General features: G+C 39.5%; 1 protein-coding gene across 1 annotated transcript; it reads right to left on the bottom strand.

The window, feature by feature from the left end:
- Positions 1–390: 390 nt before the first annotated feature.
- On the bottom strand, positions 391–26,158 carry LOC135478220 (probable glutamate receptor). Its single transcript, XM_064758495.1, has 8 exons — positions 25,770–26,158; positions 12,267–12,307; positions 11,567–11,758; positions 10,756–10,965; positions 10,116–10,263; positions 5,447–6,156; positions 4,933–5,079; positions 391–3,928 (listed from the first exon to the last, which is right to left on the bottom strand). Exons 1-8 carry the CDS (start codon positions 25,816–25,818, stop codon positions 3,824–3,826), a joined length of 1,602 nt encoding a protein of 533 aa, XP_064614565.1. The 5' UTR covers positions 25,819–26,158; the 3' UTR covers positions 391–3,823.
- Between the last annotated feature and the right edge of the window lie 851 nt (positions 26,159–27,009).

Raw genomic sequence — 27,009 nt, 5'->3', positions numbered from 1 at the left:
GTCCATTTCATGTTGCATGCCAGCATACTTACACTCAAATAATTAATCTGCTAATTTTAAAAGTAAGTCTGTTGTCTGAGTATTGCTAGAATGTGTTTTGTTATTGTAGCACATTATTCTGTTAATAATGAATGTGTTAAGTAGAACACATATATTCTGTTAATTCAACATAAGGATTTTATTAATTCAACAAAATATTATGTTGAATATGACACAATGGGGTGTTATAATAATAGAATGCATTTTAGTATCACTATGCCAACAGACTTTCCGTTAAAATTAACAGATTAACTTTTTGAGTGTAGGAGATAAGCAGAAGCTCTGGTTATGCAATAAACACACATAAATCTATTTAAGAAATTAGAGACGAGGCAGATTATGTATCATGTTCGAATAGTTTTATTTGTATAACAAAATAGTAAACAGACAACGGGTAACGACAAGTAGAATTAGATATTGCACAACGTCCCACTAACCTTCATCTGATTCTAAGTTAAAGTTGTTCTGAGATGTGATCAATGACTAGAGGTACACTCACCGTAATATCAACACGGAATAAACACCACGTCTGCTTTGTACATACGTTAAGGTTAAACACACGCGCTGCCTTTAGAAGACCGGACTTCAAAGGGAGTTACAGAGAGGCACAGAGTTTACAAAACAATAGAGTGGACAACAGTCGATGGGGTCACTATTGGGAGAAGGTGCTAGGGTACGGAATGTAGAGTTACTGTTCAACTTAACATTAGAAAACCTATGTCCACACCAACACCCACAGTGATATGAGCAAGATATGAACCACATGATCCTTTTTGCACGATGGCAAAGTACACATGTCCTTCGTGATATTCTTAAAATCTGACTCATTATCCGTGAATAAATTCAGGTCTTACGGGGTTCGATGGATTAGGCATTGGCACTTTTTGTTGTCTTTACCGCACTGCTTTGTGCGTTTACATAAAAATCCGTTTTCGAATCACCCCATACAGTTAACATTAGGAAGGGTACAACATCGTGTGTCACAGGTAGTAAGTTTATATAGCTATTAATGCTAACTCACAAGCTGAATAGCTAAGTACATATATTGGAGCCGGAAGAGAACACAGGAGATTGCTTAAGACAGGTAAACATACTAACAAGGGGAATATATAGTAGCTAATGTCTTAATCTCAGTTATAAAAGCGTTTGAATCTATTTGACATTGCCTACGCGTATTACTAACAACGACTAGACAACATCAACAGCATAGCAGTTCTTCTTGGCACAGTTATATGCGATTAAATATGTAAAAAAAAAATAGCGCGCAAAACATGCAAGTTACAAATTCACTACTGCTATTTATTTAACACATTCAAAGAAAGTGAAGGTGTTTTAACCTTTACTATTAAATGTATTTTATAACTGTTCAGCCAACAAATCTTCAAATATTAGCAGTTTCTTAAAATTAATGAAATATTACCACAAAATGAGCAAGATGAAGATAAACATACTGTTTTGTTATACTCCTAATGTAACCAAGCTATGTGCTAATGAACAAAATGGTATCGCAATGTTTTGTTGTTGCTTTTTTGTTGTTTTTTGCACCTTTTCTTACCTTTTTCCAAGAATAAAATAAAGGATGACATTCTTCTGGGGGAATGCCTAAAATGTGGACCTTTAATGCCCAGTATTACACACAATATTACACATATTGTCCAAAATCGAAGATATACATCAAATTTAGCAAAATGTTTTCATCACTAGTGTACCAAAATAAAGCGCTAATAGCTTTCTTTACGGACGCTATAAGCGTTACATGACATAAGAGGTAGTATGCATTAATATGAAGCCGCCACCTATCAAGCACACAAACTCCACACTTAGCATCACTAGACAGTCTTCTGTTTTATTCAGTACATCCACAACATCATGATTGCTACAGGCTACAAACAACAATGCGCGAAAAGATGTCCACCAACATATGTACATGTTTTTATAGATATATATATATAACGAATGCGATTTCAAAAATGAGAAACGCAATATTGATAACAGTTGAGTTTAATAATTTAATAAATAGGTCATGTGTGTTACCCGCGTAAAGCTTAAGTGAGTATATACGAGATCTGTTTAGCAACGTATGTTCCGTCTTAACTGGAGGATACATTGTGTGACATTTACTATGGGTAAAAATTTACCCGGCATTAAAACTGATAAATTAAAAAAATATTCGTTTTTCACAGCGTCTCCCTCGGTTTTAACTTGGTCCTTTTTAACTTTAATGCTCCGGATAACTCAAATGTGAAGAGTTAATATGCCATCAATGCCTTGATTTTGCCTTTTCCTTGATGTAAATCAATGTTCCGGACAATTTGAATCGAAAGGCGTATTACTGCAACATTCTGTGATTTTAACTTGGCCTGTGTCTCAAAAGTATGTTCCGGACATTTCGAATCCAAAAGATTTTACGGCAGCATTTGCCAGATTTTAACTTTCTCTTTGTTGCAAACATACGTTCCGGAAAATTCTAATCTAAAGGCCTAGTATGGCAACATTTCCTTTTTTTTCACATGGCTTGCCGGGAAATTATGTTCCGAAAACTTTTGAATCCACGGGCCTACTGCAGCAGTGTTTCCATGGTGTTTACTGGGTCTTATGTTAAAGATAGCGACAAATCTATGTTTCGGATAATTGGATTTGAAACGCCTATTCCAGCAACATTCCATTAGTTTTTTTCTTGCCCTTGTCACAAATCTATGTTCGACATAAATGGAATCCAGAGGGCTATTACTGTGTATTTTGATCAGAACAGTTCAAATCCAAAAGACTATCATGGCATCTATTCAGTGGGATGAATTATAAACCAACAATTATCCTTTGGTCAAATCTTTAAATACGGCTATCTTGCCAAATTGAGGGTTGTAAGTCTGGGAAAATGTGCAGCAGTAGCGATCGACACATGAAATATGTGTTTGTCATGACTGAAGTTTAAACTATGCCAAGCAGTTACCAAACACTTTCGTGACAATGAAGTCTGAAAAATTAGATAACACCTATATTATATCCAGAAAATGGGTCTCCATTTGCGAAAAGTAACTGAATCTGAGCCAGAATACTTTCGACAAACATAGAGTTTTGTACGCGATATGACAGAATACAAGTACTACATTCATACAACGTACAGGTATAGTGTGTGTTAAAGCTCCAGCGCAGCCATTAAAAACTAAGTGCGCCTCTAATGAAAGGTCTTCTTGTTTGTTCAACACATCCACCAAAACATGAAGTATTTCTTCAAATCTCAAATGCAATATATGGCAAAGTTTATAGGATGACATACACTCTGTTGTGATTGGGGCATTCCTTTGATCAGTTATGTTCGGACTTGTCGTCGGACTCATTATGGCGGATTCTTTTCGCTCTGTTGTTTTCCTGAGAGCCATCATATTATACTATTTCAACAAAACCTCAAATGACTTGTTCATTACACAGCACGCATTTTGGGCAACAGAGTTGTTAATGTAGTATTATGCTTTTTGGACCCTTATCCTACAGAGTATGGCTTTGTTACCACTTCCCTAGAGTGTCAATAAATGACAGTTGAAGGTGTTCGCACGTGATGTGATAATACAGGGTAATGGTGGACAAAGTCTTACACGAGGCCGTTTGAGGTTTTGCAAAACAATTTTCTCCTTAACCCAAACATCAGATGGTAGATTCGTTTTCAGATTTAAAAACTTGGCTTTCTGCTCCGTTCACGAGTCTAAGACGTCCCTCTCCTCAGCACAGGTACGTTGGGAGACCGGTGATAGCTTTAAGAACTTTAATGATAAATTCTGAGCATTGATTAGATGTCATCGATGTCAGGAATATCCTGCAGGTTGTCATGGAGACGCCTCATCTCGTCCTTTGACGCGTTGTTTCGCCCTCCGGCGAGTGGTGCTTGACGAACCTATCGCAGCGGTGGAGAATACATTGTTAAAGTCAGAGGATCAGCAACAACTGTAGAATAGCAGTCATGTTTAATGAATATCGCTCATCACAACGCCACAGCCACTGAATCCTTCATTACATCTAATCATTAATCAAGATGGGATGAAAACAAAAATGAATATTTGAATACAGGGCAGTAAACTGATGTAATAAAACATAATAAAAATAATAATGACCTGGACATTTTCAATTCCGATGTACATGTATTTCTGACAGTTCCTTAATTGAATGGTTGGCATCAAAGGCTATCAAATTACCATACGTTTGAGAGCAAGATAACATTATCGGCTTATGGGGATGCGATCAGGAAAATATAGATGTGACAATCACACAACCGTAGAGAAGGCCTGTTCACTTTTAAGTGTATTAGTACTTAAATCTTGTATTAACTTTAGCCCAGTCTACAGCGTTATTTGGTTATACTAAGATGAGACTTGTAACGAGATTTAAGTGTGCCTTATCTTTCAATAAACTTTTAAACAACCGGCCTCTTGTGCTACGTCTAACCATTTTCAAGCTACCACACTGTTCTCGTTGCTCTGGTTTTATCCCCTACGCTGTACATTTTTAAGTTTATTGTATTCCTGTATAAACCAGGATCCTGCTGGTGGACTACTTCTCCCAGCCCCTTTGCATTGTTTTAATGTTATGTTAAATGTGATGAGAACACAGCGTATTGCCTGATTCTAGACCAGTGGCGTATAATAAACTGCATTTACACAAGTAGTTAGAATAAAACCCTAACTGACATAAATTAACAAGATTCGTATTTAAAATAGTATTTGACTACAAGTATTTGCCAGCTATCACACTGTCGTCGCTGCTCTGGTTTCTCTCTCTATGCTGTACGTCGTAATGGTACAGAGTGAACCTAGAATAGGGTATGAGCCAATCAGTTTTGAAATATATTTGCTCGTATACATGACATATATATATATATAAGTGTAAGAAACATCAACTTACAGAGGAGCACACCCAGTGCTCGGGCTGACGTGGGGCAGGGGCTGGTTCGGTCTGCTCGGCTGGTCCATAGTGAAGACCGTCAATGTTATCAGAGTGAGTCTCGTCTCTCAACGCTTGCATGCTTACTTCATCTCTCTTACGGAAACACTGGTAAAAGACATAGTGTACATGTCAGTTCCCCGAGCCGAACAAATGCTCAAACCGTCAATTTCGTAAAATTGTATCACATCCAAACAACGATTGGTTCCTTTAATAACTGACTGATTAATTAGCGTTGAACGCCATATTCATAAAGCATTTAACTCTTTTTTGTTAGCCATGTCAGTGGGATAGCAGTCATGTTCGAGGGAAGACCATCACGCTTCCATACGAGTTATCTGCCCTTATATTATCTCCCTTTGCACAAGGCATTTTGAAAGAAAACCTCTGTTCACCGGAAAGATGTTAGCACTTTACAACGTTACAAAACCATAGTTCTGCTGTAGAATTTGGCATTTTTAGCATGCTGACTTACCCGTGTTTCTAACATATATATGAAGATTTCAACGAGGGTAACAACGATGCAAAGGACAATGCCAGCACCTACGATGCACAGTGGACCTACAAACTGATATATGTTGATGGGAGCGAAGTAGACGCCCCCAATGACATCGGTTTTGGGCTCGGGTTTGCAATACGTCTCCTCTTGTAGCCATTTCTTGCCTATTCTGCGCATGGTGCCGTCCTCTTTAGCTTCAGCGACGGCTGTTTCAAAGTCCTGGTGATGTTGATGTTTTGTGGCAAAAGCATACCACTTAATATCAGACGGAATAGTTGCGACGGACATGATGTTGCAGTGACTGTTGACGACGTTGTCCGCAATGACACTATCGATGACTAGGGCGTAGTTTTCATTGGTCACCTTGTTGATGCCCTCCTGGACAGTGCTCACGTGCTGGCCTCTGCTCTCCAGGGCTTGGGCCAGCTCAGACACGGAGTTGTTACCGGAGGACGCCAGGGCCTTTAGAGTTGGCCAGCCACCGATCGTCCCGAATTTGATGTTGCTGGCAATCAGATCGTGAACACCTTGGACAGGCGGGGTTAAGCGGGATGCTGGCTTGTTGGCGACGGTCATCAGATATGCGGATAAGTTAGCAACATAAGCCACCAGTGTTACTCCCACGAAAGCCACCCAGAACATGACCAGAACACGGGCACTGTTTGACCGAGGTGCTTTTTCGTATCCTATAAAGAGAAACAAAACGCATACCATGATTCTTTCCATGTTAACTTTCATATTAAGTTTGCTTAAATTATATTGTCTCGGTCGTCTAACTCATCACTTCGGATTGTTGTTGGTCTGTTTTTTCATTGACAGCCATTATTATTCTATCCTTCGTCAAATATCTTGTTGATTCTACTACATATTTTTTTTCTGCAGGATAGGCCAGTTTTTCATAATTTACGTCAGAATTAACTCTCAATATACCAGCTTTGTCTTAATACAACGTTAGAGGGACATTATTACTTTATTATTTAAAGTTAATGACAGATTTAACTGGTTCACACATTTAAAGGGAAACAGTATCGATTCTGATCGGCGAGCGAGAGAGGATTCTGACTGACTGGTGTGAGAGATAGAAAAGGTCAGGTTAGGCTTTGTTTAAACTGAATTTTAGGTAAGGTTTATTCATTTATACCAAGGCTGCAACATGTAACCAAGGAAACCCAATCTCCACTCTCAGCTAATCAGCGTCGATTCCATATCCCTTTAAGTGGGACTGTGGCTATAACATGCTGACCTAAAGTATAAGGCATTATTACGCTGAAATATCAATAATTGCTAGTTAGACTCATGTACAAATGATCTGAAAGTGCATTGCAATGTGACAATGCAGCGTTACAGTAGACAAAGTGTTGTATTTACATGTTATATGATTGTGATGTGACAGTGCAGCGTTACAGTAGACAAAGTGTTGTATTTACATGTTATATGATTGTGATGTGACAGTGCAGCGTTACAGTAGACAAAGTGTTGTATTTATATGTTTGACTGCGCTGTGACAATGCAACGTTACAGCAAACAGTGTTGTATTTACATGTTTGATTGCGCTATGACAGTGCAGCGTTGCAGTAGACAAACTGTTGTATTTACATGTTTGATTGCGATGTGACAGTGCAGCGTTACAGAAGAAAAACTTTTGTATTCACATGTTTGATTGTGCTGTGACAGTGCAGCCTTGCAGTAGACAAACTTTTGTATTTACATGTTTGATTGCGATGTGACAGTGCAGCGTTACAGTAGACACACTGTTGTATTTACATGTTTGATTGCGATGTGACAGTGCAGCGTTACAGTAGACAAAGTGTCGTATTTACATGTTTGATTGCGATGTGACAGTGCAGCGTTACAAAAGAAAAACTGCTGTATTTACATGTTTGATTGCGATGTGACAGTGCAGCTTTACAGTAGACACACTGTTGTATTTACATGTTTGATTGTGATGTGACAGTGCAGCGTACCAGTAGACAAAGTGATGTATTTACATGTTTGATTGCGATGTGACAGTGCAGCGTTACAGTAGATAAAGTGTTTATTTACATGTTTGATTGCGATGTGACAGTGCAGCGTACCAGTAGACAAAGTGTTGTATTTACATGTTTGATTGCGATTTGACAGTGCAGCTTTACAGAAGAAAAGCTGTTGTATTTATATGTTTCACTGCGATGTGACAGTGCAGCTCTGCAGTAGACAAAGTGTTGTATTTGCATGTTTGATTGTGATGTGACAGTGCAGCGTTACAGTAGTCAAACTGTTGTATTTACATGTTTGATTGCGATGTGACAGTGCAGCGTTACAGAAGAAAAACTGTTGTATTTACATATTTGATCGTGCTGTGACAATGCAGCGTTACAGTAGACAAAGTGTTTATTTACATATTTGATTGCGATGTGACAGTGCAGTATTACAGTAGACACACTGTTGTATTTACATGTTTGATTGCTATATCACAGTGCAGCTTTACAGTAGATAAAGTGTTTATTCACATGTCTGATTGCGATGTGACAGTGCAGAGTTACAGTAGACAAAGTGTTGTATATACATGTTTGATTGCGATGTGACAGTGCAGCGTTACAATAGACAAAATGTTGTATTTACATGCTTGGTTGCATTGTGTCAGTGCAGTAGACAAAGTGTATATATTTGATTATCTTTAACGGCTCTGTACCTTTTAAGTGGCAGATTTTATACCAAAAGCAGTTTATATTTCGTACTGTTTATCTCTGTTCTGCATGACTGAGGAATCTCAATAGGAAGCAATACTCAGTCATGGCCCATGACAAATATCGGCATAGCGCCATCTGGATGATGCCTGAGGGTAGATAACTCAGATATATTAGTTCTCGGCATACAAGACAATGGCTGGAGGAAATTCCCGCATTAAAAACCTTTGAATACCACTATGTCATAAGTGTATTTTTACATCATGATGTAAACGAATGCTCAATGTTAAATGTACTGTATAATAGTGCTAGTGTTTTAAGCATACAGTTACTTAGCGTGTGTGATGACTGAAAATGAGTCTGATTCACGCTACCCAATAGCCGGTTAACAGCGTGATGTCTACAATCTCTGCCCTAGATAAAAATAGCTTAGCTGGGCTTGATGTTTGACGATGTTTCTGACATAACCTGGTAACGGGAGTCGCATTATTTATTTATACCATAAGCATACGCGTACAGCTGCTCGTGTATTGACTTGATACACACACGCAACTGGTGCTTGGCATGAGAGTAAATCTGAACATCAAAGACTCAAAACGTGAGCTAGTCCTCTGTCCACTTCGACAATGAATAAGATTTAATACAGCTCGCATTAAGTATGTCTTTAATTACATGCTGGACGTACATACAACTGATTTAGCATGTGACTGAGATCTATATGTCCAGCATTAACACAAACACGCGAGACATACTGAGAGTCTGCAGATGATGTCATTCCGCAATAATGCTAGCCGTCGTCGTGTAAGGCCTATATTGTTGAGTACCGAGTAAAACATCAATCAAATAAATATATGAAATGGATATGCTTTATGCACGTACATTTTGTCAAAATTTAAAGCATGTGTCATGCTAGTTTTTAAATTGTTGTTAATCAAAAATATGCATTTGGGCTCACATAATCCAACATGGCGAATTTGTTCAACACGGTCACTGTTCATGTATTCCGTGATTTTAGTCAACATAATGTACACACCACTGCTAGACATGCCTTGACTCGGGCTTGAACCTCAATCTCTCACATGTGAAAGAAAAAAAATCGGTTGACTCGATTAAAGTGAATATGAGGAGGCAGAGTAAATTTATCGTAAAAATACATTTTCAATCACTGTAAAAGCCTCTAGAGCCCTTCCATGAATATACCAGTCGTCCCAGAAAATGATTAATTGCCGAATCATTTATCACAATGAACCATGTCACTTTATCTGTGTTCCTTTTATGTGGAATTTATGCATTTCCCACTACTTGTTTTTTCACATTGTCTGAAAATAAGCTCCTTTACAGCAGAATTACACATTGCGTAAAATCGATGGAGGAGATTGCCTGTTACATTTTTTTCATTCTAAATGTTGCACGTCAACATTTTTTACAAGCCGGAGTAATTATTGATTGGCCGGCCTCTGTTTGATGCCCAAGTGCCTTGATCCGTCTGTCCTGTCAGGTAATGTTGGTACGGAGCAGCTGTGGATACAACTTCACCCTTGAAGCAACCATCCTATGGCGGACGACTACCACAGCGGCCAACCAGACGTAAACAACTACACAGCTTGGCCGCGGGCCCATGTCGTGAATACAAACGCAGGTCAAACGATAACGGGAAATGAAGAATCGTTTTCTGTTCCCACTACCACATCCCAAAGAAAATCGTATTCACCCAACTCAATATATGTTAATTTTAAAAGGGGAAATTATCTGTAAGTATCTGTAGCCCTTCTATGTTATGGCCGGATTCATGATATTAATTCATGACAGGTCGTCCATATCAAATTAGAAGTTGAACAAGAAGATGATTAATATTTATTTATATAACTGGTGTTTAACATTATGGTGGGATGAAACTAATGATCAATAGGTTAAAAAATAAATGACAAGTTACATGTATTGCAAACTTGCACCAGAATCAGGGTATAAAGGATCATTACCTTGCCAAGTCAGCGTGCTGAAGGCAAAGAGGAAGCTCCCAAACGGTCCAAAGTGGCTCGCATCTTTCTTCTGAAGCTTGTCCCTCTTGTACAGGTATCTGTATTCGTTGGGGTTAATTAGGTTGTTCAAGGTCAGTAGAAGTGCTACCTGTTTACATAAAACAATAGATGTTCTAGGTCAGTAGAAGTTCTACCTATTTACATGAAAACAATAGATGTTCAAGGTCAGTACAAGTGCTACCCGTTTACACGAAAATAATAGGTACGGCTACAATGTCCAGCCTTTGATGCCCAATAACAGTTAGATAGAAAGTACATGTCGGATTATTAGCTGCTTATAATGTAACCAAAAGGCCTCTGACTAGCAGCCCTCTGGAATAAAATATTCACCTGAACAAAGAAATAAAGGTGCAATTTGGAAAATTTGACCAGGGTGACAAGTTTAGAAGAGACAGGGCATTCCATAAAATGGTCCACATTTTTAACTTTCCTTGCCGTGACAACCGTAAAAGGCATCTTATAATATTTATTTACTTTACTTACTTGTTAACAACTGCCAAATTAAATTCTAAACAATGGTTCAACTTGAAAAATGAAGATGTATTTCGACGATAAGATAAATATAAAAACGTATACGTACAATGATGAAAACAGCTAGCAGGGCGAGCCAGACGGAGGGATCAAATGGTCTGAACAGTGACAGGGCCTCTCTGAGGTAATTCTTGGCAGGAAACTTTGGTTTCCTGATCAAGATTGCCCAGCCCTTATGCTCTACCAGCGTCGATGCGAAGTGCATCCCTCGAGGATGGGATCGGGTCTTAGGAATGGGACCGGCGCCGACGTAAGCCTCCTGAGTACAAGAAGTTAATGTGGTCGAATTACAAATAACATTCAAACTATAATAAAACGAGCCTAGAGATTAGGCTAGATATGGCATGATAACTTTGCTGGAAGCAATTCCCTGTGAAAGACAGTATAATGTGAAAAGTGAACAATCATACAAGTCTAATACAGGTATTTATCGGTTGTATAAGTAGATTAGTGGCATTGGTAAAGCAAGACAATTTACTGCTAGCTGGTTTCTTGTTTTTGTTTTCATTGCTAAATTCTATATGATGACGCACTTCATACAGGCAAAATTCTATACCCTTCACCTCGACCACTGCCCGGAAATGCACCCCACCCTTCCCGGCTTCGTTTAAGATCCTTTTGACTAACCGAGAACTTACGTGAACAGTGTAGGGCCCTACATGCAATTGTATAGGACGATAAAGCAACTTATGTTGTGTACAGTTGACATGTGTATGACCAGCTAAGCTATATGTTTTCTGATCTGGTTAAAATTATTTTCTTTGATCAACTGTCCAACATCCCCTCCAGTTGACAAGTGTATATAACTCTCTCACAACCTAACAAATGTATCCGGCTTCTATGAATCATGAAACAATGACCTGGTTGGTGACGACGTCTGTCATTTTCGCCCATGTTTCGTTAGCGGCTTCCCCAAACTTGCCCTTGCCCAAGGGGGTAATGGTGAACTCTATGCCTGTCCGGCGTGTGACATCCTTCAGAACGTCGGGGATTAACCCTTCATACGTCACGTTGTCACCTCCTCCATCCCTCTCGTATATAAACGGAGGAGCCTGTGGAAAAAGCCAAACATCCGTGCTGGTCAATGTGAAATGTTATTAGGATTAACGAGCTTCAGAGACAGGTGATGACAAGTTAATATATATGCCAAATATCAAGAGAAGTAGGATTTCTTCACACAGCCTTGGTTGACACAATATGTTTACTGACAGAATACAAATTAATAATCTGGTTATATATTCACGAATATCTCCTAAAAGTTGCTGGAATTTTCTCGACCAACCCACTTGGAAACAGCCATTTCTTCTTGCTGTTTGCATGTCCATCGCCAGTTTATCAGATGTCAAGACTCCAGGCTCTCGAGGTACAATTGGTTATTTTCTCAAGATAATAGACTGATGGCTTATTCAGCAATCTAATGGACGGAGATTTTGTCTTTAAATAGCCAAGGCTAAAACTGTTAAGTATGTACGGCTTCTAAGAAATAGAAATACAGTGGCTGTTGTTGAGCTTTCCTACATGTTGTTATGTGTAGGTGAAGATGAAAACAGCAACACTCACGATAATTACAGCCACCTTCTTCTTATCGCCCCAGGCAGGATCTGTGGAAAATAAACAGAGCGGAAATTAGGTATTGGGTGAAATTTATTTCCTTTTCTTGTCTAATTATTGAAAAACTTGATGAAAACAGCATTTCAACACCGTGCATGTCCCACTTTAATCGATTTTGTTAATTTTCCCTCCACATGTTTTCTTTCTACTCTGTCAACGCACCGGATTATATTCGGTCTCGTGTAATTGACAATGATGTACGGCTTGAGATCGATTTGTGGCATTAAAAGTTGATATTTTCGCTTTTTTCTATCCGACCTGAGAACTAATTTTTCATTAACTATCTGAGGATAACTTACATTAACGAGATAAAGGTTGTAAAAAGTTGCACCATGATGATTCAGGTGACAGCTGGGGTATTTATTACCAAAAACAGACATACCCACGATACGAGTTTCTACTGCAGCAGGCCGTTTTTGGAATGACCAAAAACGAGGCCTTTTTATTTGATTTATTTATTTAATTGATTGGTGTTTTACGTTGTCCTCAAGAATATTATACAACGGCGACCGAACATATTGTCAAAGGCACTTACTCCGGGCATTCCAGTTTCTTCCATCCATAAACTTGATATATGAGTGCAAAATTCTCAAGAACAGCAATCGACACCGATCCAAAATGATAAATAAATTAAAGGCCCCAATCTGTCTGTACACCCCTACCAGTCCATCTTGGCTCATTCGCAGATGCTGCAATATTTCTGAAATGTACTTAACACTTGTATTTTCCATAAAAATGGCCTTGGTAGATGTGTTTTGCGCTTCCATAATGGCTTCCATAATGGCATTTCCCACTTAGATTGCTTTCACAATGGCATTATTCATTGAGCACTGAACCAGTCTCGGTGTTGAATGATACAGCACAGTGGTTTCGTGCGCTGAGACAAGCAATGACATTGTTCACTTAGATTGCTGCTCACTCAGATAGCCTTCACAGTGGCAGCCTGAACTGGTACAACCAGCAACATTGTTCACATGGATGCGCTGAAACAACCAGCGACATTGTCAGCTACGGTAAGCGTCAGAGTGGCAGTGAGTTCTCAGCTGGCATACACATCGGCATTGTTTACTGGAATGCCTTTCTCGGCAAAAGTTTGCACTGAGGTTGCAATCAACATTGGCATTGTGTACAGAACTTGACCTTTCAGTGATATTTGTGCAATGATATTGAATTTTGTATTTCACGGTAGCGTTACAGTAAACCATACAGAGGAAGGAATTAATGACATAACTTTAACATATCTTGGCACTTAACGACGTAAATCGGAGAGCAATGCACTGAGTGTATCATACTGAAACCGATTAGTGCAAGGCTTGTCTGGAAAGTACTATAATACTTGTCACCAAATCAGTGAACGAACGATGCCACCGATATGTTAATGTATCCTGCAAACCTGAACATCCCTGGTTATCAGAACTCGCTGGAGAATAAACCCATATTCCAAATCTTCACTCTGGAAAAATCGATTTTTGCTTTCGGATTGTGGGGTCCCAGCAGGACAAATTTAAATACCGATTTACTTCTGTTTTATTCGACTATTGCTCTCTATCGACAACTAAAGAAAGGAAAAATCTTTAATCTGCCAATGAGATTAGTCTTCGTAGAAAACCTAATTTACTCGGCCACTGATGTTCAATCCGGCCCGGGGAAGAGCCGATGATTCTCCCGGCTTATTGTCGTGGACGATGCCTGGCTGATGTGCAGCCACACAAACCCTTTCTAACACACCTAGATTGGTTAAACCAGGCAGGCGTGTACACAACGGAAGCCGCCCACCCTTGGGAGGCATAGCAACAAAAGCCCATTACCTCGGTGTTTCTGGCGTTTGTGTTTTTCAGACAGAAAACCATCTGTATCACTCTATATGTATGTGAATAGTGGCCGAACGATGACGAACAGCCTGGAAGATGTCTTAAGCTGAGAAAAAAGCGAACAAATTGACAACTGACCATATAGTATTATAACCACGTACCCGAGAGCACAACACCGACGTAAGTTGTGAATGAACGCAAGGGCAAATCATACCAGTTCATATGTCAGACTTGAATAAGATATTAGTTTCTCCAAGCTTGCCAGAGTGTCATCCATCAACTGGCAACAGCCAGGAACTTTTATCTCAACTCCCCAAATTAAGGCCTCAGGGGAATACATGTTGGATGCCTGTGTTTCAACGTAAGTCAGGCATTATCCAAATATCTTTGAACATAACAGACTAGCCACTTAATCTGTTTAAATGTATAAGACCTATATTCGAAGAATCGAGTTAATGAATACTTCTGGTCAAATATTACCTGTCTCCTAAATGTTCATGCTCCTACACAATGCATTCTGTTTCTCCAGAAAATAAACGGATATTGAAGTACATTTGAGATAAACAGAGAGAGTGGTAGGAAATTCACCGATTAGAAAAGTATACAGTTCTTAATACTGTATGATAACACAAAAAACACGGTACATGGAATGACCTTGTGTGCGCGTTGAACAAATGGTGGTCACTTTTAATGCTGAATCCTTCATCATTTCGGGAATGGTTAACTGGCATGCTATGTTTGCATTGTGGAGCCGTCGTCCGCTTCTTTCCCGTGGGTTCCTTAATACCACAAGTTAGTCAAGACTCCCCTGAGTGACTGGATCCAACACAGTGTTTACCTTCGTATAGCTAAATGAAATAAGCGCCTCAAAGACCACAGGCTAATCACACTCCAGCGTTCCAGTTGTCCATATATAAGCGACGTGTTTTCCTCGTCTAGTCCGGGCAATTGAGTTTAGATTGATTTCACTGGTCAGCGTTTACTAAAGCAGCTGCAAAACCTGACCAGTAGATATCTAACTCTATTAGTGCCATGCTAGAGAATGGTTCAGAAAACTGCGGAAATTGCATCGCATCACGCAGTGCGCTACTCATAAACCTCGTGAACTTCGTTATCGCTATAGCTATCCAGGCGTATTCCAAATTTGTTAATCTTTTCCAGTTTTATTCTCATTCTTCCAGAGTATTGTCATGACATCTGGCGCTATAAATATTTGCATTTTGGATCCGCTTAATATCACCGTTAGAGAATGACGCAGAAAATATGGAAAGCCATGAGAAATAAAATTGTTCTATAAAACAAAATTACATGATATATACTTCCGAACCAAAGAAGATATGTGGGGATTCCGCGGGATATTGCATGTTCACACATTTGTGTAACTCGCTGGAAGCCAGGACATGAATTTCGTCGGATTTGTTCTTCGCCTTGCTAACATGAGTCCTTATATTTATAACTCTCAAGGGTCCCTGACCGGTAGGGTCAGTTTGATGAAGAGAAACATCCGACACATACCATCCGTTAGTAAATCTATACCAGAGACCAAAGAACTAAATAACATTGGCCACAGCGGAATTAACATCGTATTAATATTCAGTGACCATGATATATCTCAAGGGTCCTTAGCCCGGAAAGCTACTGCTGGAATTCTAGCTAATTTAGAGCACTGTTCATTCGAATAAAACCGTGGATGGCTCATACAGCATACAACACTGACAATACTAATGGGGGCCCTTATAAGTAGCTGGGAACCTGACAAAACTTCTAGCTTGAAACCGAGATCGAGAAGGAAAGAGTTGGACTTGAGCGTGCGGCTTTTTGCGGTCAAATGGCTGGTCGCTTCCCTTTAGACGCCCGTAATGTAACGCAATCCCATAATGTAATAATATTACAATATGGATAGACTTTGCCACTCGTAAAGTAACATTATTACATTATGGGTAGCAACTGCTACCTTCGCCGAGTGCTTTGTACCTTTTTGTAATATGTGTTACTATATGTGCCCATAATATAACACACATGTATTCAATTGGAATGTGTTCCCAAATCTGTTTAACTCTTATTTTATTAGGGAGGATCCACTGGGAAGTTTTGAAAATACCTTCTTTTGACTATAAAACAATTTGTTTCCAAAAAGCTTTATTCTCATTACCTACATCTTATGCTGAAAAAAAATATTTTTTTCAAAGTCATAAACGTTCACCGATACAACCAGCCCATACTGTGTGTTTGACCTATCTTCTATTATTATTTATTTATTTATTTGATTGGTGTTTTGCGCCGTACTCAAGATTATCTCACCCGGGGGAAACCCACGACCATCCGCAAGTTGCTTCCCACGTATGGCCGGAGAGGAAGCCAGCATGAGCTGGACTTGAACTCACAGCGACCGCATTGGTGAGAGACTCTTGGGTCATAACGCTGCGTTAGCGCGCTAACCAACTGAGCCACAGAGGCAACGGATCTATCTTCAATTTCAAGACCTAATATATTTATAAACCAGCGATAGGCTCCTGTATACCTATAGTAAGATAATACGAATGTTCTATTAGTCCGATCTAAAAATACACGGCTGAGAATAAATGGACAGAGCCCAGATGAGACCACACCACATCGTTAGGTAGCCTACCAGACAAATTTATGCGGAATCAGCGGGAATTGGATGCCATCATAGTATGTCATGTTAAGAGTTTGTGATACACGTTGACGGCCAACACCTTAGATGACTGATCCAGGGAGAGTCCGACCAACTCCTAATGTATTCATTGATGTATTTATTTGATAGGTAGTTTACGCCGTATACTCAAGAATATTTCACTTACACGATGGTGAGAATCATTACGGTGGGAGGAAACTGGACAGAGCCTCGGAAAACCCACAACCATCCGCAGGTTGCAGGCCGATCACGTCTTATGTAAGCTCATGGCAGACGGCAAATTCTGCCTTGAACAAATACTTATAAACAGGGCTCTGTTTACACAAATATTTGTGTAGAAATGAATAAAAGTTTGTTATACAATGGTCACAAAAAAACTAACCACATTATAATACATGGTATGATTTGCGACCCATATTCTGCTTATGTTACATTACCGTAGCAAGTGATACCCATGGTTATCCATAGATATCCATAGATATCCATATAAGCGCCTGACACTGCACCGTCGATGGTAACTCTCTAAACACCGTCTACTGTTACCCCTGCAAAACCTAATTCTCACCAGTGTACCCACTGTAACTGGGGCAGCACTGTCGACTATAACATCAACCACACAGCCGATAGTACCTTCCCGCTATAACTTCCACAACACTGTCGACTTTACCTTTCACAGCCCCGTAGACCGTCAGTAATGTCAGCAACACTGTCGATTGTATATAAAACTCCCACGACAATGTATTCCAAGATGTTTGTATATAATTATCACCTACCCCCATGACCGAAGTGGTGAGTACGCCAGAGGAACGCAATGGTTCAGGAGCCTCTCAGCAATGCGATGGCTCAAGTCCAGCTTATGCTGGCTTCCTCTCCTGCCGTACATGGGAAGGTCTGTCAGCAACCTGCGGATGGGCATGGGCTTTCCCCGGACTTTCTCCAGTTTCTTCCCACCATGATGCTGGCCGCCGTTGTATAAGTGAAATATTCTTGAGTACGGCGTAAAAGACCAATCAAACAAATAAATAAATAAATCTATTTTCCACTGTTGATAATAAGTAACAAACAAGGCGTGGCCAAAAACTTGAGGAGTTCATAACACACATGACGCTATCATAAATCACAGACTTTATTCTAAATTAGATAGTCTGCATTTGATAGATACAAAAACGAAATAGTTAAAATATCAATATGTTAAAGTTGGCCTACGGTTGATAATAAGAGTCGACACAGACATTATACACGCTGATTTCTGACTTGACAGTTACTATTTACTACAATGATTACCTACATGAAGTGGCATGACCGATCTTAATGTCGATCTTAAAAACGTGTGACCCACGGCTTTTCACCCACAGATCTGGGGGGGGGGGGGGGGTAAGTTGTCATGTCTGGTTGCTGTCTCCGGCATGAAACTTCAGTGACGGCAGCACTGTGGAGGCCCTGTCACAGGAAACGTGCACACGCCTACTGAATTCTCGTCGTCATATGACTGAAAATTTGTTCATTTCATTTATTTATTTATTTGATAGGTGTTGTGCGCCGTACTCTAAAAAAGGTCAAGGACGAAGTAAAACACGAAGTAGTCATATTGGCATGGAACACGTGATCTACTGAATTTCATGTAAAGCCACACAAAAAGCCTCAAAGAATCTTTCCACCCCACGTTGCCAACATAGCCCTGGAAACAGACACCTGTATATCCGATATGTACTTTTAATATATAGGTTCTCTCGCCTCCACTGTGCCCGGGTGTTCTAACAACCTAATTTTCCCGAGAAATATTGACAGGATACAGCGCAGACAAAGGTGAGCCGATACTGACCCAGCGACGTTCAGCCAATCCATCAAACTCTTGTCGAGAATAGAAAACTAATACTGATAATCAATTCTCTATTTCACTAGATGTCTGTCATTTCTTTGGAGAATTAATTGCAAGTGGTATCACTTATTCTAAGCCAATATCTGAATTCAACAATCTTAATGCCAAAGTCCAGCAGTCAAATCTCTCAAAAACCATATTTTTTAAGAAATTAAAGGAACCACTCCTAATTTACCTACATCTCCAGTTGCCTTATCACTAAGAAAACTTTCGTTTGGACGCAATTACCTGCCATGTAGGAGTGAAAGTGTCTTCCACTGCACACCCAATCTTTCAGTAGTTTGCGGATAAAAAGTCTGTTGGGTTTTGTTACATTTAAATGCAATTGCTTTCACATATTTTGGGACGCTTTATTAAAATGTAAAATGTAACTATGATGCTGACAGAAAGGTATAGAAAAACTTGCCAATCATCTGTACACATTGGGAAACAATGTCTTTTGATTTCAACCAGTGATTTACTTTCTACTTACAAACCATGTTAAAAATGTCACATTTTGCCAGATAGGGCTAATATTATTAGAATGTCGTATGAGGGGATATTATTTGATTCGTGTTATTTTACCAGGCCATTCTCTGAATCTAGAAGCTCAAAAATATTTTACTTTCATTATAACATTACTTATATACCCAATACCATCTAGGTGACGCTATTTAAAAAATGCCCCCTTATTCAGATAGCATATTTTATAACGTTTCTTGACACATGACGTCGCGTTTAAAGGCTTGGACATCAAGAGGCCCTCTCGTCTACATTTAGATGACAACGTCTAACTCCTTCATATTCTCGTTCGCTTTACAGCTGAGCATCACTTGTCACACTACCATCCACAGCCGAAAGCATTTATAACGCTAAGCAAAATTGCTGGACGCAGAAAATCAGTTTCCAAGATATGCCATTAGCCTTTACTTATAACCAAGCGCACAGATACGTTTTAATCAGAACCGGTTCTTGGAAGGCAAACTAAGAAGCCAGATAGATTACCTAAAGGTTTTTGTGCTCATATTCCAATTCTGTGCACACACAGAACATTTATACCCACGGACTTTTATAACCAATGCTAAAGGTTTTCAGTCTTCTCTACAGCGACCAACATGGTCCAAAATTCTGTACACACCAGTTAATATTTTACCGTACCACGCACGTTTCCGTCAGTATCAATAAAACGGGCTGGTATTATTCCATGCTTTCTTCGCTATTTTAGGCGAAACGAATGAGTCTGCATTAGTTCCTTTATTTCCCTTGGGGGAAAGATCAATTATAATGATCGAAGTATTTTAAAATTGAATAAAGAAATATATCAGTTTCTTGTATTCTGTAGCGATTTACGGGAGACTGAAATGCATTCATGCAGCCATGCAGCCATGAAAAGAAGAGAACCACTATGTTGTTCCAGAAGCTTCAGCAATTGCTGTCAAAGTTTAACTAGTTTTACTGAAATCATTAGATTTCCTTTATTAGCAGGCCTGAATGAAAAGTGATTGAAAGTGCTGTGCAATACAGAACGCGCTTTCGTCACTGGATCTGAACGTTACATCATGTTTATCGGCAAGAAACACATCTGTGATTCAGGACAAAATGAACGTTACATCATGTTTATCGGCAAGAAACACATCTGTGATTCAGGACAAAACGAAGGTTTTATTTCCTAAATTCTTTCCTCTTTCAACCTCTAATTTGTATTATCGTTCTTTTATTAATTTATTCATGTACGTGGTGTTTTTCGAACTGTCGCTTTTACGTTTAGTTTACGTTTATTCGTTCAATCATCATCTTGATCACATATTTATTAGTTTATAATTTCGTTGATAAGCGGCTTAATCTTTCTTTTTTGTCGTTCTTTCATTTATCCAATGTCTGACATTTACCCTTATAAAGTATTAAAGGTCATATTTTGTCACGCGCTGATGCCTTTGGGTCAATGATACGCTTGATATGACTGAACCCTCCCGGGGGGGGGGGGGGAAGACTGAGCGGATTGTAACTGTACCAGCTGCTAACGAACTATTACACACTGTACTACAATGATTGGTCTCCTTGAGATGTCATTTTATCTGGTGATGTGTCAGTTTATCTGGTGTGCTCTTTCTTATAACACTATTATATTAAATTAATAAAAAAAAACCAGAATACATGTCAGAAACAAATTTCAAACATTGTGGTTAAATAACTATTATTGAAAATTAACAATAACTTTATATTTGCATACCATTCTTTTGGTACCAAAATGGTGATCAGAATTATTTAGGCTGTTAGCCTTTTAGTTTCTACACATATGTCAATATTTACTCAACGTGAGGGTGGTGACATCCATCGGAATGTATCCCAATAGCCTCTGTTGTGTGGCAATGGTAAACTATAAAGCCTTTCTACTCGAGTTTACAAGCTACAGTACCTTTTTTTTAAATTCCACCAGACTCTATTGTTAAAACATCTATGTAGGAGTCACGTGGTTACTTATTTATATTCAATCTGTTGAGTTCCGTAGGCCGTGTAGCCTAGAAATCGATACGTAACGATCGCTGGTTTGGTCACGGAAGGTTGAATCTGCTAATGCCCTTCTGCTTTTGTGTCCCGAGTGCCTGTCAGCCTATAGGCGAGAGAGCAAACCTGGATCTCCAGTTCAGTAGACCCAAAGGCTACTCCAACGTTACATCAATGTACCGGCCAATACAGACTGAGCATCTTTGTAAATAACGTGGTACTGGCCATCGATCAGGGAGTATGCCGTGTGGACAGTCTCTACCCCCAAAGGGCTAGGTCAGAGCTAGACGAGCTTTATCAACATTCCACCGTAAACTCTCCTCCCTGTCCCGGCGTAATTAATAACATCATCATCATCATGAGGTCGATCGAGCAAAAGCGAGTCTCTATGGTACATGCTGATAAATAAAATGGCATAGTGGATACGCGTGTAACTTTGGCAAATCTGCGTGTGCAACGACATCAGGTGGGTACAGTGTCTGCAGTAGTCTATACCACAACTGAAGCGTGCAAACAAAGCTCTCTGTCGTGTGTTTGTCGCTCAAATCCATTTTCATATGTAGCTAGGAAACAGCCAATGCAGACAAATTAATTATTGCTGGAAATTACCCGTGCTCTGGCTGGCTGGGTAAATCAGTCCGTCAGTTTATAGACGGCCTTGTTTATATAATAGTCAGTATATCAGTTAACGCCCTGTAAACGGGACCTCGTACAATAAACACTGACGGATGTGATATGAGGCTTGTATTGTTATGTCTAATCTACCTCATAATGAAAACGTGTCCCTAGACTGTGATGTCTATAGGCTCTGTACTCCTGATTAATGCAATGGAATAGCACTTAGTTCCATAGCTCTCGTCATCGTTCAAATCGTTCCATATCATATACAAATACATGAGACTTTCACGTGTCAATTTACTCTCATATTACTGTCAAGGATACATATCGCACCTAAACTATTAAGCGGATTTGTTTGTAATCCTCTGGTTTCCTTGTTAATATTATATATTAGGAAGGACTGATTCACTGATAGAACCTTATGCTATAACATAGAGGACAACATTCCGTATTAGGAAGGACCGATTCACTGCTAGACCCTCTTGCTATAATATAGAGGACAACATTTTGTATTAGGAAGGACTGATTTACTGACAGAACCTTATACTATAACACAGAGGACAACATTCCGTATTAGGAAGGACTGATTTATTGATAGAACCTTATACTGTAACACAGAGGACAACATTCTGTATTAGGAAGGACTGATTCACTGCTAGAATCTCTTACTATAATATAGAGGACAACATTTTGTATTAGGAAGGGACTGGTTCACTTATATAACCTCTTGCTATGACACAAAGGACACCATTCCGTATTAGGAAGGACGGAAGGAAGGAATTAAGAAGGAATTACTAATGTATAGAGGAAGACATTCTGTGTTAGGAAGGACTGATTCACTACTAGAACCTCTTGCTACAATATAGAGGACAACATTTTGTAATATGAAGCACTGGTTCACTGTTAGAATCTTTTGCTATGATACAAAGGAGAACATTTTGTATTAAGAAGGATTGATTCACTGCTAGAACCTTTTGTTATGGTATAGAGGACAACAGTTTATATTAAAAAGGACTGATTCACTGACAGAACCCCTACAATATAGGGGGACATTTTGTATTGCGAAGGATATTTTCACTGATAGATTCTCTTTCTATAATATAGAGGACAAAATTTGATATTAGGTAGGACAGATTCAACTACAGAACATCTTTCTATGATACAGGGGACAACATTTTGTATTAAGAAGGGTTGATTCACTGACAGAACCTCTTGAAATAATGTAGAGGCAACGTTTTGAAAATAAAAGTCACCTGGATTAGAGTAAGCTTGCACAATTGCCATACATATAAGTGACAGTAAAATGCCACAAAGCAAGAAATGTTTTAATAGCCAGTCTATGATATACTGTCTTTCAGTTAATATATAGAGACTCTTCTGAAATGATTTCTTCGAACAAAAAGAATTACAATTGATTTTCCTACACAGAAATAATATATAATTCAACTCAATCTTAGTCAAAATCACGAAAGATTATTTATTCCTTCTTGCCGAACCGATTTATAGGGATCAAATCCTTTGGACATACTTGTAAACTTGAATGTACCTTCAGTTAAAATGAAAAATATCCGCATATAGTCTGACGCCGTTTCAGTCAAACTGAAGCATTGCTCGGCGTGATGGACATGATGGGTCGTGTGATGAAAAGAAGAGACTGATTACCATCTCATTCCACATAGCAGGGTGATATAGAACGAGAGTCTGCTGCGGATGGCTGCCTGGCTGGCTTATTGTCTACTTATATATGATCGATTCGTTTGGTTTCCTTTGCCAGACATGGCTGCTTCACTAAACAGCTGACTGACTGAATTCTCTCGCTTTGACTGTCACCGACACCGATCACTGGGCGGTTAAATTTATCACCTGTGAAATGGATCGGCTGATTGGATGCACATCATCACCTTATTAAGCTTCTGCAAATAATCATTATCTCTTATTCGAACTCTTGCAAAGTGTTCTGGAAGGGAACATTTGCTAAAAGCGAAAGAGTTCCAGACAAAGAGAAGATAACCATCAAAACAAAACGGATTATATATATCCTGACCGACTTCCTTGGATTACATGCACTTTGTAAGTTTAGGCTTGGTTCACAGATTTCCTCCTTCCTGTCTATCAACAACACCTCCACTGAAGAGTAATTCACAAAATACCATTTCGATCTGAAGGATATATTAACTCTCCAGAAACGGAAATAGAAGCGGTTGGTATCTTTATTAAGTAAAAACGCCTCCTCTGTCTATCTGAAAGAAACACTTCCGTCGTTCTATAACACAGTCTAAACATAATGAGGTATTTTTCTTGAAGGTTACAGTCTCATTCGCATAATAATGAACATCGCTCAATTGCGCATGCCCACCTCCATTTGAAACAAAAAAAAACTTCCATGCGAGGTATTTATGCACAAACATATCCTACGTAAGGATCATGACACATTCACCAATCCATTATATGGGCAACAAGTGGGTACATAGCTCGCTTGATAGCTGGTAGCCATCGACTGCAACATCACTGAGCTCTGCCAATGCCATTGTCAATGTCCCTTTGCATTGTTTTTATGTTACTGAGTGTTAAATGTGATGACATCATAGCATTCAAAGTAGTCTAGACCGGTGACGTCAAATAAATTGCGCTTAACATCATTGTTTTTACATAACCCTGATACTACATTTTTACATAACTCATAAACGTGATACTAGGGAGCATGTAATTTGCTACTATTTAAGCATTTGTATGAACAGTTAGGGTAAATCCTTAACCGAGGTAAATAGACAACAGGCTGTAATTTATCGGTTAAGTGTGACCATTTGCCAGATATCACACAGTCGTCACTGCTTTGATTTATTTATTTACTTGATTGGTGCTTTACGCCGTACTCAAGAATATTTCACTTATACGACGGCAGCCAACATTATGGTGGGAGGAAACCGGGCAGAGCCCGAGGGAAAGCCGCGACCATAAGCAGGTTGCTGACAGGCCTTCCCACGTACGGCCGGAGAGGAAGCCAGAATGAGCTGGACTTGAACTCACAGCGACCGCATTGGTGAGAGACTCATGAGTCATTACGTTGCGCTAGCGCACTAACCGACTGAGCCACTCTGAACCGTCACTGCTTTGTTTTACTCTGTGCTATACATCTTTAATTATATACAATACATATGATAATTCCTTCGGTTCCTTGCCATCTAAATCATTCAAATTTCATTAGCTGAGAACTGTTCCTTGGAAATATAGGAAATTTTCTTGTGTCAACAAGTGTTTCTGTAACATAAATTTGACTTCTTACACACAGCAGCACGTAAAGGATTATGAGCAGCAAAGTATTTTAGAATCAAAAGAAAAAAAATCAATTAGAACTGGAAAACCCATATTAATATTACTACTACCCTAATATTAGATCCCCCACCAACTCAAACGAAAGATTGCCTTTATTCGAGTTGCGCTTAGTATAATATATAAATGTATTACATTGAACTGTGGTAATTTAGCGCATAACAATAAATCATTAAGATCAATTAAATGCATTGACATTTGATTATCCGGGTGTTGTTGATTGGGTAACGTAGGTGATAACATGCATAGACTGGCAGAAGGATACTGCTGAGGACTTAACATGGCGGCAATGTACGTCAGCTTTAAGCTGCAGAAGTATGCCATCCTCATAAATAAACTACAGTAGCTCAGCCCAGGCTTCACTGCAACGCTGTTCACTGATGCTTAGTGAAGTATTTTTTTTGCCACTACCTGTGTGCAGTGGTTGTTAAGCCGCAATCAGGGCGTACTCACTGCATATACCATTTAATCAATACACGCGTACAGCATCTGTAGGGGTATTTCTGCTAGCAAAATAACACTGTTTATAATCAGAGGCCTCCCTGCAATGTGGCATTTCCTTTCACCTCCATGTAACATTCCAACATTGGCAGCTGTCCCCCGATGACGTCATGTCATCCGGCTACTAGCCCACAAGTCATAATAAAAAACATCACTGGAATAAATCTGCTTACCTGTATTTGCAGCGAGTATGACTCCAAGTAAGAGAAGCTTGAATGTCATCCTTGCGATGTGCAATGGCGCCGTTTTGAATCCTGTAAAATCCGTACTTCTGCAAAATCCGACACGAGCGATTGCTCGATTAAGCTAGATGTGTTTGTTAGAGATGGTGGATTCCTCACCACATAGAGATAGCCTGGACCGGAATCAAAACAAAACTAGTATCTCGGCTCAGCATTGACCTACAAGGTCGGTCCATTCGCTTTTGGGGTCCGTGGTATTTCCAGGTATGTTTAAATATTGACAGCTTCAATTAGCGCCGTCTATGGACACAGGCAATGAACGGTTCCAGTAATTTGGTCCTCCAGCAGCAATATGGTTTTGTCCAAAACACGCGACTGAAAACCCTTTTGCAGCTTGGCCAAGGCTGAGTCGGACCTATCGTTGTCTCGGGAACATGGACGCGTCACATAAAGCTCACCGTCTCAGGGGACCGTGAACTCGTCCATCGATTTTTCCCACTCGCTCTGGGGTATTCAGGGAGATATTGACGTACACATGGATACGGGCTGTACCAGGCTCTGATCTCAGCGTAAGGCTTTGTATTAGCTCAGCAGAGCAAGCCCTCTCGTTACGGCCTTTCGAGTATTTAATACGAGGCATTTAGTTTCTGCAGCATGGCTTTGCTCAGATATAAATCTAGCATCTCCGCCAGGAAGTGCGTATGATCGTCTCTTTAACACATGTACCACATGTCTGTGTTATGTTCCTTCCCAGCCTTGAGTACTTTTTACATCAGCATTTTTGAGCGAATCTAAATATACAATTCCAGTGCTTGAAGGTCCAGCCATCGGCACACGTCTTCGCCAGAGACACATTACAGCGTTGCCTTAGGTACTTCCTAATGTGCTCTGCTGCTTGTACATATAGGCCTACGTTGATTTGGAATCCACCGCGCCGGCCTCTGTAGAAATGCTAGTAGAATTTGTAAAATTATTAATGAATGAGTATTTCGTGCACTGAAATCTATGATTTTGATTTCCAAGTATTTGTTAATTCATAGTGGTAAACCAGGCAAAGATAAATCAAATATTGTACGTTTGATTTGTGGACTTATCTACTTTGGATAGGCCCAAACCTATTACGTATCAATTCTTGTAATTGGCCCGTTTTTCATGTTTGCAAATGAGGCAACTATTAAACATACATCTCAAATGTTTCAACAGATTTTCCGTAGCAGTTAGCACTTTGTGT

The sequence above is a fragment of the Liolophura sinensis genome, chromosome 1 (genome assembly GCF_032854445.1).
Source record: "Liolophura sinensis isolate JHLJ2023 chromosome 1, CUHK_Ljap_v2, whole genome shotgun sequence".
NCBI lineage: Eukaryota > Metazoa > Mollusca > Polyplacophora > Chitonida > Chitonidae > Liolophura > Liolophura sinensis.
The sequence above is the reverse complement of the archived record's forward strand: the minus strand, read 5'-3'. Positions and strand labels throughout refer to the sequence as shown.